Source organism: Phragmites australis, chromosome 16 (genome assembly GCF_958298935.1).
Source record: "Phragmites australis chromosome 16, lpPhrAust1.1, whole genome shotgun sequence".
In the NCBI taxonomy this organism is placed as follows: Eukaryota; Viridiplantae; Streptophyta; class Magnoliopsida; order Poales; family Poaceae; genus Phragmites; species Phragmites australis.
This window is the reverse complement of record NC_084936.1, coordinates 24,797,875-24,812,122: the sequence shown is the minus strand read 5'-3', so window position 1 is coordinate 24,812,122 and position 14,248 is coordinate 24,797,875. Positions and strand designations below refer to the sequence as shown.

The following is a 14,248-nucleotide window of genomic DNA, read 5'->3' as shown; positions in this document are numbered from 1 at the left end:
AAAGTTAATAATCCTAATCCTTGTAGCCTGGGTATAACGTATCATGGTCTAACTTAAAAGTGATACGGTAATTGCTTATCTTTGCATAGGTCATCGGTAAAAGTCGAGCAATGGATGTCACCGTCGTTCGCGAGCTGCAGGAATTTCAACTACAGTTACAAAGAAATGATATGTTCGGATGATGAGTTGGTGAGATTGAATAAGAGAGTTGGGCGGTGCCAAGGCAGTTCGGGAGAGGAATCCGGGTGCCATAGATTGTTTGTGAGTTGGAAAAGTTGAGACGAGATGTGGATGATGCGAGGTGTATCTTCTGCCCTGAAGTGGAGTTCCCTGGGTAGGTCGGGAGAGAAGCCTGAACGCCATATACCGCTTGCATCATTTATGCACCGATCGTTGGTGTCGTTGGCTTAAACACTTTCCGTACTTTCACATGTCAATCTAATGATAAGATAAGCCGATTATTGTATACTGTGCTGACACTTGACTTGCAACCCTATAACACGAATAAAAAGTACGAGGAGATGCAAGGTGAAGGGGAGCCAGAGGTGGTTGGAATACTCACGGTAACCCCGGTGCCACAGGAGCATGTGCAAGTGGGTAGTTCCGGGTATGAGAAAGGTTATCTCGGGGGCCAAGGATGTACCCGAGTTGTGTGGGTAAAGATATACCCCTGCAGGGTGTAAGATCAATTTAAATTGTCAGGCTCTTGGTCATGAGCATGCTTGAGTTTCATCGCATCAATCATAGAGTTTTTGATTCAATTTGGAAAAAAAAGAAATGAAAAGTATGTGGGCTTCCAAGAAAAACATGTGCTGGTACTAAATTAAGTTGAGTAAGTTTACTTTATTGATGATTATGTTTATCGTCATTTTATGCTAGCAGTTCATGCCATTATATTGATTAAAGTACTTTTTGTTAAGTCAATTTAACTTTATGACTATTCCTTGCTATTAAACTAAATTATTTTCTTAGAGTCGGGATAATATATACATATATTGTGTAAGTCTTGCAAGTACCTTCGTACTCAGGGTGCTACTCTTAAATTGATGCAAGTAGCGATAGACTAATTTACTGTTATTTTTATCCCGCTGATGCTAGAGATGACCAGGAGTATAGATTGAATATCTGAGTTAGTTCCGGTGGTGCCTTATGGGCAATGGTGCCATTGCCTTTTTTTATTAATATCTTTCTGTTGCGTAAAAAACTCTGGTAGTAAGTAGAAACTATACTTGTAAACAAAGTTCGTAATAAAAGTTAAATCTTTTGCACTTTGTTTATATATTGTGATGAACCTATATTGCAAACAGTATATACTGTGATCTTAGGCTTTGTTGAACATACATCGGGACTGCCGGGATTAGTCCCATTTTAATCGACTTGATTGTTGATTAAGCCAGGTGTAATTTGGACAGATCTGACATCCAGACTACCATGATTCTGATTTCACCCCTAGTCAGGTCGATCGACCAATTTCTAACAGGAGATCGGTCAACCCAAGAACCCCACACGAGCGACCAGGCCCCTGATTTTGCCTCTAGTCAGGTCGATCGACCGACTTCTAACAGCAGACCAATTAGCCCACTAGCCCACGTGAGCGACTAGGCCCACGTCGCATTTCTCCATCTACCACCGTCATCTACTCCACCAGCACCACCCCCATCCTATGCTCCAACGACCCCGCAGCCACTGATGCCTCACCGACACCACACCTGGCCGTCACACCATAGCCTCCCCTTCGACCATTGACCACATCTACCCCACCTGTCACCACCGTCGGTCCGACCAGTCTCCCTGACGTGGTGGCAGAAATTGAGCTCGTGCGCAGCGAGGAAGGAGGAGGAAGTAAGAATCGTGGCTGTCCAGCTGCCCCACGCACGAATCTTAAAGCCGTCTAGGCTGAGGCAAGGAGTCGGTCGACCGACCTATTGGGATGGTGACCGTACAATGCTCAACTTTCGAGCCCAACCCAAGGCGGAACAACCCAATTGCGGAACAAATTTTATCCAAAGACCAGCCCAACCCAAGGCGGCTATCCTTCGCAGCCCATCTGAACCCAGCAAATTACTCGCAGCCCACACGACACGAGCTGACGAGCACCAGGCCACTCCCGTGTACCCATTCTCGTGTGCGGTTGGAGCGCAGTGCGGCGGCGGCGGCGAGAGAGAGGAGAGGAGAGGGGAGGCAGAAGCCAGGAGGCTGTTCGGCGCGCGGAGGGGGGACAAGATGAGCGGGAATGGCGCGAAGAAGATGGCCGAGGTGGCGGCGAAGGCCGGCAGGGCGATCGACTGGGACGGCATGGCCAAGATGCTCGTCTCCGAGGAGGCGCGCAAGGAGTTCGCTACCCTCCGCCGCACCTTCGAGGACGTCAACCACCAGCTCCAGACCAAGTTCTCCCAGGTATCCGATCCCTTCCGCCGCCCGCCACGTTCCCGCGGCCGATCTGGCCTAGGGTTTCCAGATCTGGCACCCCTTCTTCCTGCCCCGATTTCTCATCCTATCGGATCCGATCCGTTCGAGTAGGTGTAGAGATGTATCGTGCGGTATGTAGTGAAGCCAATCCAATTTGTTAGGATTTTTGTAATGCGTGTTCGCCATTATATTTTTGTGAGCACAAGTGATCCCTTTTTTATTTAATAACTAGGTTATGTTTCTAATTACATCTGGGGCAATTGGGGTAGCTCGTAGGTAGGCTGTTACTTGGGATTGAGTGGCCCCTGTGCTACATTTTCACTTCGTGGTCATTGTTGTTATCGGCTAGTAATGAACACAGGAAATGCTCGAGGCATTACATTTTAACTTGTATGTAGTCAACTTCGACAATTCAAGGCCTCCACGACTTAGGCTCTGGTTAACTTTCTGTTCTCTGAAGATCATTCTGTTGTTGATGGGATAAGGTAGAGACATTACCTTTGAAGAATTGGTTACGGAGAAATTATCTATGTTAACATCAATAGAAGATATCAAAATATAGGGCTTTTCCGGCGTTGCATACTATCGAAAGCATTCTCTTGGCCAAAAAAGTTTGATGCATCCTTGTGAGGTGTATGGTTTATTATTCAAATTGCAATTAGATATGTCTTGGTAGACAGCAAACTTCCCTGGAAATAAGATTGGTATGGGGTGGATTCTATGACCCTTTCTGTCATGTTGTATGCTTGTCTTCATGTTCATTTGCTACTTTTATCTGGAAAATGCCTGGAAGCATAAGACAGACAATCCATGTATTCATTTTTAGATGAAGGAATATCTTTATTCCGGACTCTGCATAAGGCATGCACCAAACATGCTGATAGTTTTATGGTCTAGATCAATGTGTTCTCTAAGTTTTGTATTTGTTTTTGTTGTTGCAGGAACCTCAACAGATTGATTGGGAGTACTACAGAAAAGGAATTGGACCCAAAGTGGTGGATATGTACAAAGAGGCTTATGAAAGTAAGCAACCTTATACTGCAAACCTTATTTTGATTTCTTGAAATCTGAAGAATTTTTTCCCATACCATTTGAGGATATTTGAATTATTTGTCTTGCTCCGTTGATTATCTGGTTTGGACTGATCATTTTTCTGGTCTATTGATTTTTCAAGCTTCTTCTAGTTATTGGACAAGGACGCTTACTCATGATATCCCATGTAGACCTTTGAAGCTCACAAATAAATCCCACAATGTGTTACTGATTTAAGTTCCTTTGATTAATTATATCAATGATTCCACTGGGTATAAATTATACTTGGAATGATAAAGTCACAGTGCAGATCATAACCATTAGTCTTTGCATTGAATACTTGTATTGCAATATGTTAGCATGTTTTTGGCTACAAATTATGGACGTGTCATGCATTGTATATTCAGTGGATGTGATGTAGCATATTGTTCTTTCACCTGTAGTGGACCTTGTTCCATTAAAATACATTGATATCGTTGCAATTGATACAACAAAGTAAACCTTGGTTCTACATATATTGTTTTGGTTCTATATAATTTTGTTCTGTCTGCTCACTTACTGAGGTAGTAAGCTTGAAATAAATGCAGGCATCGAGATCCCCAAGTATGTCGATACCGTTACTCCCCAGTACAAGCCAAAGTTTGATGCTCTGGTGAGCAGCTATTGCTCAACCTGTTTCATTTTTCTAAGTTATTTGCCTGTTGAGAAACTATTGTTCTGTTTATGTTTGTCTTGAGTTATACTGCCAATATTCCAAATTTAGAATAGAGCATTCATTCTTCTATAATTCATTATGACCCCTTTAGATATTGATTTACTTTTTGTTCCTTCCTGTTATGTATGTTACGTGTAGGTTGTTGAACTGAAAGAGGCAGAGCAAGCGTCTCTGAAGGAGTCAGAGAGGATAGAGAAGGAGATTGCTGAACTCAAGGAAATGAAGGTGGGTACACTCTTCAGGGCTACTCATTTAAGTCCATTTATCTGAATTGACTGCTTTTGTGTTCTTTTCAAGAAAGCATGTCCATTTGCTTCAATATCTTGTTTGTGCGTGCAGAAAAAGATCAGCACAATGACAGCAGATGAGTACTTTGAGAAGCACCCAGAGGTCAAGCAGAAGTTTGACGATGAAATCCGTAACGACTACTGGGGTTATTGAAGAGCAGAACAGAACTCCCATTCGACCATTTCCCTGTCTGCGAAGAACCAATAATTTTTCTATGCTCCGATATGTATAGGGAAAATCCACTGTCTCAACTTTGGTGGTTTCCGTAACATGGGGATGGGGCTTGTTGGAATGCCAACAGAATCGACTGTGTCAAGCTTTCTTGAAATTCCAACTAAACACACTTTATTTGACCTGATCATTTTCTCGAGGATTGTTGGTTTTATCTTGCAAAGATTATGTATGTCATGTTCTTAGCTCCTTCCTACTCGAATAAGAGGATTTCTGCAGACTTGTTCCTCGATGGACCTTGTGTGACGTATTGTTTACTCATGCAATGTTGTTCGGTGCAAGTGTAAGATTGACTGGCCCTACCTATTGTCCGTCCTCTTAGAGCTATATATAATGCTTGTTTGTAACTGCTGGTTAACGCTTCCGGTGTAATCTTGGACATCATCAACAATTTTCAATACGTAACTTGAGATTAATCATCATTGTTGTATGTTTCAAGGCAAATCTATATTTTATGAAGTAATTTCAAGGCAGATCTATAATTATTTCTTTTAAAAAATAATTATTTTATTCATCCGTTCAATTTCAGCATCCGGGAATTAGAGATTTTGGGAAGACGAGATGAATACTCCATCTGTTCTTTTTTGTTTATGTTTTAACTTCTTAAAAAGTGTTTTTTGTCGTTATATGAATCTAAGAAGAGACAGCTGTATGTTTCTACTCCATTTAGTGATTAGTACATTTTCCAAGAGTAAGTTCATATATTCATTGGTCACCTTGGGTAGTTTCGGAAATAAATACATTTAATAAGTACAGCTTTAGGAGAGGTACAGGGAGACATCGTGGATTTCTTAAATATCCGTGCACAGTTCTAAAACGATAAAGAAAGGAAGGACTAGATACAAATGATTCGATTGCTTGATGTTATGTTACATATATACTAGTAAGGTATCTGTATGTTGCTACGGTATAAATATTTCGAACGTGTGTTTTATTATTTCGATAGCATGAAAGTAAAGAAGAATAATGTGATTAAAATAGTATATCATTCATAGATTATATAGGCATAGAAATAAATAAATTGTTTTGTGTCGAACATGATATGTATTTACAAGGTGATGACTTCTTTGTAGACAATATTTTTGGTTAGTGTGCAGGCTGAATCTACGCTAGCATCATTTTCCGATGCAGCAAGTATTTTGACATTTCTCCTAGCAGTTGCTGATGACAGGGCGACATAGAGTTGATCATAGGAGAAAACTGGATTAGGTAGATAGATTCCAACATGTGGGATCGTTTGTCCTTGTGCTTTGTTGATGGTCATTGCGAAGCTCACTCTGATAGGAAATTGATTCCTCTTAAACTTAAAGGGGAACATTTCGTCATGAGATGGGTACAAAGGTATCCTTGGTAGAAATACTCTTTTTCCAGCATGTTGGCCTAGCACAATTTTTGCATCGACAGTGTTCCTTTGAAATGCTCGGACTATCAATCTTGTCCCATTACACAAACCATTAGCTGGATCTAGATTTCTAAGCAAAATCACAGGGCAATTGACCTTTAGCTTGAGGATATGCGGTGGTAGTCCATTTGGGGTTAGAGAATTCAAGAATTCGGGAGGGTAGTAGTTGTTAGGATCATCAACTGCAAGGTCATAGCTGTGATAGACCATCTCATCACCAGGAAAGCGTTCGATAAGCCTCATGTTTATGTCATCGACGTTCTCATTCCTTGTTGACAAAATAGCGCGCGATATGATGTAGTCTGAATTGGACATGTGTTGCTAACATAGGAAAGACTCTCAATGAGATTATCAATGTCAGATTCTACACCAGTGTAAGGCACACATATCTCGTTGGGTACCTTTACATAGTCATCTTTCACGGTTTCTTCAGTGCCATTCCCAATACGTAGTAGGTAGTTAGAAAACCATGGATCTGATTGAGCCCTCATATTAAGAATAAGCCTTAGCTTTTGCATGTTTTTCCATAGGTAAGATTTGCGTAATGTTGCATTTATTATTTGTGCTCTTGTCCCCTTTCGCACAACTGGAAGGACCTGCCTGAAGTCGCCTCCAAAAACTATTGTCTTGCCTCCAAATGGTAGATCGGGCTTTTCCATGATGTCTCTCAGGCTCTTATCAAGTGCCTCAATTGCTTGCCTTTTTGTCATAGAGACCTCATCCCATAATATAAGTGAAGCCATTCGAAGAAGTTTCACGGTCTCACTCTACTTCATAAAGTTACACACTCCTCCTTCTTGTATGCTAAGTGATATCTTAAATCTTGAGTGTGCAGTCTTGCTACCAGGCAGGATGGAGGTAGCAACACCAGACGTCGCGGTAGCAACAGCTATCTTTCCCTCGCTACGGACTTTCGCTAGCAAAGTTTTGTATAGGAATGTCTTTCCGGTCCCTCCAGGACCATCAACAAAGAATGCAGTTCTATTACCGCTGTCAACATATGATAATATTTTGTCATAAGCATACCGTTGTTCACGATTGAGATGAAATATCCTCAATCAAAACTGTCAGAATGAATACACTACTAAGGTTCAATCATGATTTGCAGGATTTTGACAAGGTATATGGTACTTTCAGTGGACCCCTTTAAAATTTAATAACAACCAAGGTATATTATGACAACGTTGCCATATTAGTAAGCATACATGATCATCAGGAGGTGATCATCATCCTACAGTCTGAATCGTGAATAGCAGTGGTGATCTAGACAGCTGAGAAAGCATCAAGGCAGTGCTTGTGACAAGGTTGAGTTAGAATCAGGTGGATGCATACCTTGAGACAGCTAAAATTGTCAGCAGCCCTTGACCAATAAAATGAAAGAGGAGCCGAAGCGTTGATGCAGAGAATGGCTAAAGTTGTCAACAACCTTTTTTCAGCAAGTCTGTTAGCACACAAAAATAAGCAAGTCCAAAATTATCTTAGTTCAAACTTGGTAGCACACTACAACCAAGTAACCAACTGAACTTCGTTGTACATCTCAGATGAGCTCTGACATACAAGAATTGCTTTAAAATGTAATGGCAGCTATCCTGGAACTTATAAAGAAGAAATCTAACAGGAAGAGAGGAATTTAAATTTCATGAAAAAGTGCAATAGCTAAGGAGAGAGATGGAAATACAGCATGATCCTGACGATTGCAGCTTGTAAGTTAAAAGTTTTCATCACCTCAAAGGAAACCTCAAATACTCAGAAAAAAAGGAAAGGAATTGCAGAGTATGTAAGCCAATTCTTTCATGTGGAAATTTCCAGATTTACAAAGATGAATGGTAAGTATGTTAACCCAATTATAATCAATTGTAGAACATGTTAACCAATTCAAAGCATGGCAAGGATGAAGAACATGGCATGTAACAACATAGCATCCTCTTTTTGAAGCTAACTAAGATAGGCAACAATTCACACCATTATGCTTTGAAATTACTAATGATATATATATATATATATAATTAGCTAAATGAAAAGAATTTGACTTACCTCTTGAGCTCAATGGTTCATGTAATGTCCCACTCTACTTGCTACAAATTCTTTCTTCTTCTTTCCTCAATTCTGCCAAAAAGATATGCATTCTCATAATCTCGGCATCCTCATGGGCATCTTAGCTAAAACTGGTTGCAATGTTTATACATGCATCTTAGCTAAAATATGCTGCAAGCTTTTTACATCTAAACATCTAAACATTACAATAGAACCAGTCTAGAAGAGAACTGATTAGAGACTCAAAGTTAACTTTCAAACTATAAACATGGCATTAATGATCGTCTAGAAGAGAAAGGAGTAGAGATTATTTGAGACAAGATAAATGATACAGAAAATCTCAGCGCATTTGGATGAGCTAGTTAGAATTTTAATGAAACTACAATTCAGTCCCTCATATGTTCAGTTAAACAAAAGTATTAGGTACTGCTTAAGATGGAAAAAAAAAACAAGATCTTCATAGATGCAGCAATATATGCTTTTGTTTTGTAATTATTTTGAGATTTTATTAGACATTCGAGCTATCCAGACTTTTGAAGGGGGACTTGCATGTAAAATGAACATTGACATGAATTAATTTCTCACATTCTTATTCAGAATCAACTAAAAAAAATGAAATATGAATCTGGAAAAGAAATGCAATGCCGTATAGCAGTACCAATTACTCCCATCTCATGAATAAAAATATAACTACAATTCAGTCCCTCATATGTTCAGTTAAACAAAAGTATTAGGTACTGCTTAAGATGGGGGAAAATTCAAGATCTTCATAGACGCAGCAATATATGCTTTTGTTTTGTAATTATTTCGAGATTTTATTAGACATTCAAGCTATCTAGACTTTTGAAGGGGGACTTGCATGTAAAATGAACATCGACATGAATTAATTTCTCACATTCTTATTCAGAATCAACTACAAGAAATGAAATCTGAATCTGGAAAAGAAATGCAATGCTGTATAGCAGTACCCAATTACTCCCATCTCATGAATGAAAATATGAAATTACATCATAGAAATTATGAATTGCTAACCGGAGAAGGGGAAAAATGAAGGAGCAAGCTATTGACCAATCACATAAAGTAAAAAGTGCTAACTAGAGAAGGGGGGAAATGTAAGAGCAAGTAATCGTACCAATCACAGAGTGGAAGAAATCGTTCGCTATCCTTCTCCCCTCCTTCTCCTCGGCGACTCTTTTCTATTCCCCGGCAGCCTACCCTCCACGGCTAGTAGCAGAGTGGGAACATGTGTAAGAGTGCATACAGGTATTGCAGAATGGAAGGAGCGGACAAACCTTTTTGTACTGCATATGGTTCGGCGGTTGCTATGGAGACGAGAAGTTGCTACATGAGCTTGAGACATGCTGTGTGCATGGTGGTTATTGACCAAACCATCATCTCCTTGCTTGGACCGTCCCGCCGTCGAGGACCAAAAGCGAAAACTGGCGTTGTGAGGGGGAGAAGGAGGGCCGGGATCGATATTGCGACGGGCAAATCGAGGGGGAGAAGGGGGAGAACGCGGCGGCCATGGTGCGCAGACGACGCAGGTGGCGTGCGTCTTAGCTGCAACCAGAAGGGGACGCGGGGCGATTCCGGCGCATCTGTGGGATGGCCGGCGGCCGGCTGCGGCACGAGGAGATCGGTAGGCGGTAGCTCGAGCGTGATAGGGCTAGTGGACGGCTGCTGCGGCTCGGGGGTCTCGAGGAATGAAGTTTTGACATGAGCGTTGGGCCTGACGGGCTTTTAGGTTTTTTTTGCTCGACGACGCACGACGGAAGTGTCAGTTTAAATGAGTAGAGACTTGATGTACCAACACTGTTGGAGGCATCTCTCCCAACAAACGGTGGAACAGTAACTGCCCATGGCTGTTCGTGGTGAAACGATCAATGGCAACAGTGCATGGAGACAGAAATTCTGTTTCGTTTATGATTTTTTTTAATAACTTTTCTGAGCAAATTTTTCTGGTCACCTTTACTTAAATTTTCTTCTCAAAATTTTTCACGTTAACTTTTTCAAAACATTTGTATAGATAATTTATTTAATTTTTTTAAATATAAAAAGATGTGAGAAGAAATTTTTTCTAAAAACATAAAAATGAAAAAGACTATTTAAAAAGTTGCTACTTCCACCGTGTGTAATTGACAAGGAAACCGCAAGGCTCCGCTAGCAACTCCGGCTGCTACACGGAACCGGTGCGCGCACCCACGGTTTACACGAAGCCACGCGGCCCGGCCGCGACATGGCTGCCGTGCGCGCAGCCCCACGCCTCCGTTCCTTCCCCCTCCTGCTCCGCGGGCCAGACGCCGCCGCCGCCGCCGCAGCAGCCCGCCGTAGTCTCTCCTGCGCCAGCGCATCCCCCGCCCCGAGTCCTTCACCCCCGCGCGCCATGTCGTCCCTGTCCTCTCCCTCATCCTCGACCCCCACCCCGTACACGACGCTCGTGGGGCGCGTGAGCTGCGAACGCGAGATCAAGCGCAGCAAGTTCATCGCCATCGCCGCCCCCGTCCCCAACGAGCGCGCGGCCATGGCCTTCCTCGACGAGGTGCTCCTCCCTCCCTCCACACTGTTTATCTTCTAGTGAGGCCCGAAATCCTCGTCTCTAGCTGCAGCGGAATCTGGACCTAATTGCCTGTTAAATGTGCAAAATCGCTGTAATCGTGGTGCGCCCTTTCTGTACCTTAGCTGGTCATCAAATGTCGAACCCATGTTCAAACACTAGCAAATGCTTCATCTGGGAACTCAGTAATTTAAATTGAAACAAACTGTTCCGCTCATCCGCTTCTAGCAATCTTATCCATGCTAATATCACTAGGAATCTAGGATATTTGTGTACTATGTTGACATGATCCACTTGGTTTTGTGTAATAGGTCAAGGATCCACGTGCCACCCATAATTGCTGGGCGTATAAGGTTTGTTGTTCTATCTCAAGCTTGCTATTCGTCTTTGTGTGGGTTAATGATGGACTTGACTCACATACATGTGTTTTTAGCTGGGAGAGCAATTCCGTTACAATGATGATGGTGAACCTTCTAGCACTGCTGGGAAGCCAATATACTCTGCCATCATTTCCTCTGGAGTTGATATGGTCATGGTGGTTGTGATTAGGTAATCATTTTGTCAAGTAATGCACTTCATTTATATGCTCTTTAACAGTGATCTAACCAATTGGTTTTAGTGACCAGTGATGGGTATCATCGATACAGTGTACATTCCACCACATATTTTGACAGGAGACACTTCTCATGCGATTATCACTTCACCTTATCTTTCTGTTTTAAACGACTGGAACAGATATTTTGGAGGCATAAAATTGGGAACGGGTGGGCTGGTGAGAGCTTATGGCGGGGTTGCTTCTGAATGCCTTAAAGATGCTCCTACTATTCTTGTGAAACCACAGGTCATCAATGCTTAATTGCTTACCATATGCCTTTTCTTGTTTCTTGCAACAATGTTAAGATATAGTTTTTACATGGTGTGTACTTACATTTCAGGCTCGTGTGGGTATGGAGGTGCCGTTTGATCTGTTGGGCACAGTCTATCATCAGGTGATTATTAATGCTTAATTGGCTTGCTTTTAAAAATATACAACACAAACAGTAAAATTGAATTTATCAGCATTTTTCGTATCCTTGATTAAAGTATAGTCTATACTGAACAGTTGTTATAAGCATGCCACAGTGCATTTATGGTGTGTCACTGATGCCAAGCAGAAATTATCTTTAAAAAGCTAACATTAGTTTACCTAATTTGCACGTTCACCTCTTAGGTACAGGCAACAGCATACAGAAATGACAATTCATATCTAACTGTTTGATCCATACCGTGTGTAGATTTTGTAGTATCCGCATAAGTAGTGACCTTATTTCAGCAACTTCTTGTGCATCATGCGGCAACCTACACACGGTATGTTTGATCCATACCGTGTGTAGGATTCCTAAGACCAGTAGGTTTGGTTAAAAATGAAAAACGTTCCTTTTTTGTAAGCAAAATTTAAACAATCGACATATACCCTGCTATATTTTGTTCTTGTTTCTTAAAAAGTTAAAACTATCATGCTGATGTTATTGTTTGGTATACTATTTTGGGACCACAATAAATAATATGCCCTTCAATTTTTTCAAACCCATTGTTGAAGCACTGTTGCTAAATTCCAAACTCAGAATCAGTTAGTCATTGCCCATGCCTGCCAGCTAGCATTTTTTTTTTCATTTTAAAGTCATCCTTTGGGCTGAGTTATGACAAACATTCTAGCATCGGTTCGTCAGAACCAGTGCAACAGTGCCACTGTGCTAGCCACTGTAAGGGAATTACTAGCGAACTCTCAGGTCTCTTTGGTCTTATTCTTTCATTCACTAATATTTGCTGTTTGTGTTTGAATCATGATATTGAACAATTTACTAGGGTTGTGTTCATGGTCAATACAACCGAGCTGAATTGAACTCCTAATCATCTATTTACATCGAATTGTTTGTATTTTTGAAATAATGAGGTGCTATCAGTTATGACACCAAATTGACGTCCTTTTCCTAATTATTTGAAGTGCTTAGAGTACATTACTTTTCTAACACAAGGAACTGGGATGCTCGCGGTATCCAAGGTTCTAAAAGTTGATACTGCACGGTTGCTGGTATGATCATGTATTGAATGGATCTGTGCCCCATTGTGGGTGGTACCGTGGTAGCGATTGCTGGGTTGCGGATTAAAAACTTATCGAAAATTGACTCTCAAATTATTTTCTAACAAGGCTTAGTGACCCATGGTTATGTGCTCTTAACTCTAGCTTGCAAGTGCTAATTTCAGGTCCTTTGAACTAGTATTTTTTTAATAACTGGTTACTGTGGCATTTGAAGCTCTGTTTATCCATGTTTTTTTAAAGATTGTTATGCCTTGCTACTTCTCTCATTTGATTTAAACAGTGTGACTGAGTTAAATCTTGAAACAGCTACAACATTTCCAAGCTGAAGATATTAAACAGGACTACGACACTGGCAAAGATGGTACAGTCATGGTCATGTTCAAAGTGGAACATGAAAAAATTGAGAATCTTGGGAATGCAGTGAATTCAGCTTGCAGCAGGAAAATAGAACTATTTATATAAACGGTAGGCAGGGGACAAGGATGATTTTTGAGTTTCAGAGTTTGAGTGGCAAAAAAGTGCCAACTTTGTTTTTCCTCGCAAAGAAATTGGCAATTGGTAAAGCTGCAGTTAGTGGAGTGTAAGTATCGAGACACTCAAATCATATATACTTGCAGGCATTTAATTCTTCATTCTCTCCTGCCTGGATATTCTTTTCCTTGACTATTTTATTCTGGAATATCAATGGCTTATTTTTCACCCAGCATGCAAGCACCAGAAATATTCAGCCCCTTGTTTGCGGTAACTGCTACGCCGTATTCAATCAACCCAGTGTACGGTCCTGCTCTGCAGATGTGATTGTTCATCCCAACGGTAAAGATGTATTAGCTTAATTTACATGATGTGTACCATATCTAATGTAAGCTACCATTTCTGAAGGTAGGTAGTGTTTGGTTGGTAGGATGTCTCTGGATGGGATGATCCTATCCTATTTTCTTAGACGTTTAGTTAGAGGATGAGGGGATAGGATGGCTTATATAGAAGAATATTCCTTTAGATGTTGGATGACAGGATTCTAGAAAATTTTCTAGACGCAGTAGTCCTACTTAGGACGTGAGAATGATGGTGGGTTCGAGATTGTAAAATGGTTCGTTCTATTTCATCTATCAAATAAGCATTTTGAATCATTCCATCCTTAATACATAGATGGGGTTACCTTACCTTATCCTCCAATCAAACACAAACTTAGTGATCTCCTTGTTTGTTGTATTGCCGAATTATCTTTTGAATTTTGGAATGATAATAGATTCACGATATTTGTGATTAATTGTTGTCAAATTGGTGATTCTTTTGGTTCAGTGTGTCACCATGATAGGTAATACCTTCTCTTTTTATTTTTTCATTGTCATGTTTTAGGAGTGTCGTCACAGTAATTAAGATTTTGTCTTATTAGCTGCATCCCCTGATGTTTCGAAGGTTGCTCAACAATTCATATGTAAGACTTGAACACAAGAAGATAAGAAGCATACCTTTGTGTCCCGTATGCTTGTGGATGCTTATTAT

General features: G+C 40.9%; 2 protein-coding genes across 4 annotated transcripts; both read left to right on the top strand.

Moving 5' to 3' along the window:
- The first annotated feature begins 2,080 nt into the window (after positions 1-2,080).
- Positions 2,081-4,907, top strand: LOC133895846 (ATP synthase subunit d, mitochondrial-like). Its single transcript, XM_062336368.1, has 5 exons — positions 2,081-2,397; positions 3,351-3,432; positions 4,029-4,093; positions 4,295-4,381; positions 4,496-4,907. The coding sequence occupies exons 1-5, from the start codon at positions 2,224-2,226 to the stop codon at positions 4,595-4,597; spliced, it is 510 nt and encodes a 169-aa protein (XP_062192352.1). The 5' UTR covers positions 2,081-2,223; the 3' UTR covers positions 4,598-4,907.
- Positions 4,908-10,253: 5,346 nt separating this feature from the next.
- On the top strand, positions 10,254-13,872 carry LOC133895534 (uncharacterized). Of its 3 annotated transcripts, none has more exons than XR_009905622.1 (7): positions 10,254-10,650; positions 10,977-11,018; positions 11,099-11,214; positions 11,401-11,506; positions 11,601-11,654; positions 13,052-13,325; positions 13,450-13,872. XR_009905622.1 is itself a non-coding variant. In XM_062335933.1 (7 exons), the coding sequence occupies exons 1-6, from the start codon at positions 10,348-10,350 to the stop codon at positions 13,205-13,207; spliced, it is 777 nt and encodes a 258-aa protein (XP_062191917.1). In that variant the 5' UTR covers positions 10,254-10,347; the 3' UTR covers positions 13,208-13,222; positions 13,316-13,448. The 3 variants fall into 3 exon arrangements, 2 of the variants coding, with proteins under 2 accessions (XP_062191917.1, XP_062191916.1); XM_062335933.1 differs by lacking the exon at positions 13,450-13,872 and having other exon boundaries at positions 13,052-13,222; positions 13,316-13,448; XM_062335932.1 differs by lacking the exon at positions 13,450-13,872 and having other exon boundaries at positions 13,052-13,448.
- The last annotated feature ends 376 nt before the right edge of the window (positions 13,873-14,248 follow it).

Bases quoted from the DNA above. Each gene is read 5' to 3' on its own strand.
- LOC133895846 (XM_062336368.1), top strand. From the start codon at position 2,224: ATGAGCGGGAATGGCGCGAAGAAGATGGCCGAGGTGGCGGCGAAGGCC. The intron at 3,433-4,028 runs GTAAGCAACCTT...AAATAAATGCAG, and splicing joins GTACAAAGAGGCTTATGAAA to GCATCGAGATCCCCAAGTAT. The intron at 4,094-4,294 runs GTGAGCAGCTAT...TGTTACGTGTAG, and splicing joins AGCCAAAGTTTGATGCTCTG to GTTGTTGAACTGAAAGAGGC.
- LOC133895534 (XM_062335933.1), top strand. From the start codon at position 10,348: ATGGCTGCCGTGCGCGCAGCCCCACGCCTCCGTTCCTTCCCCCTCCTG. The intron at 11,215-11,400 runs GTAATCATTTTG...CGACTGGAACAG, and splicing joins GTCATGGTGGTTGTGATTAG to ATATTTTGGAGGCATAAAAT. The intron at 11,507-11,600 runs GTCATCAATGCT...CTTACATTTCAG, and splicing joins CTATTCTTGTGAAACCACAG to GCTCGTGTGGGTATGGAGGT.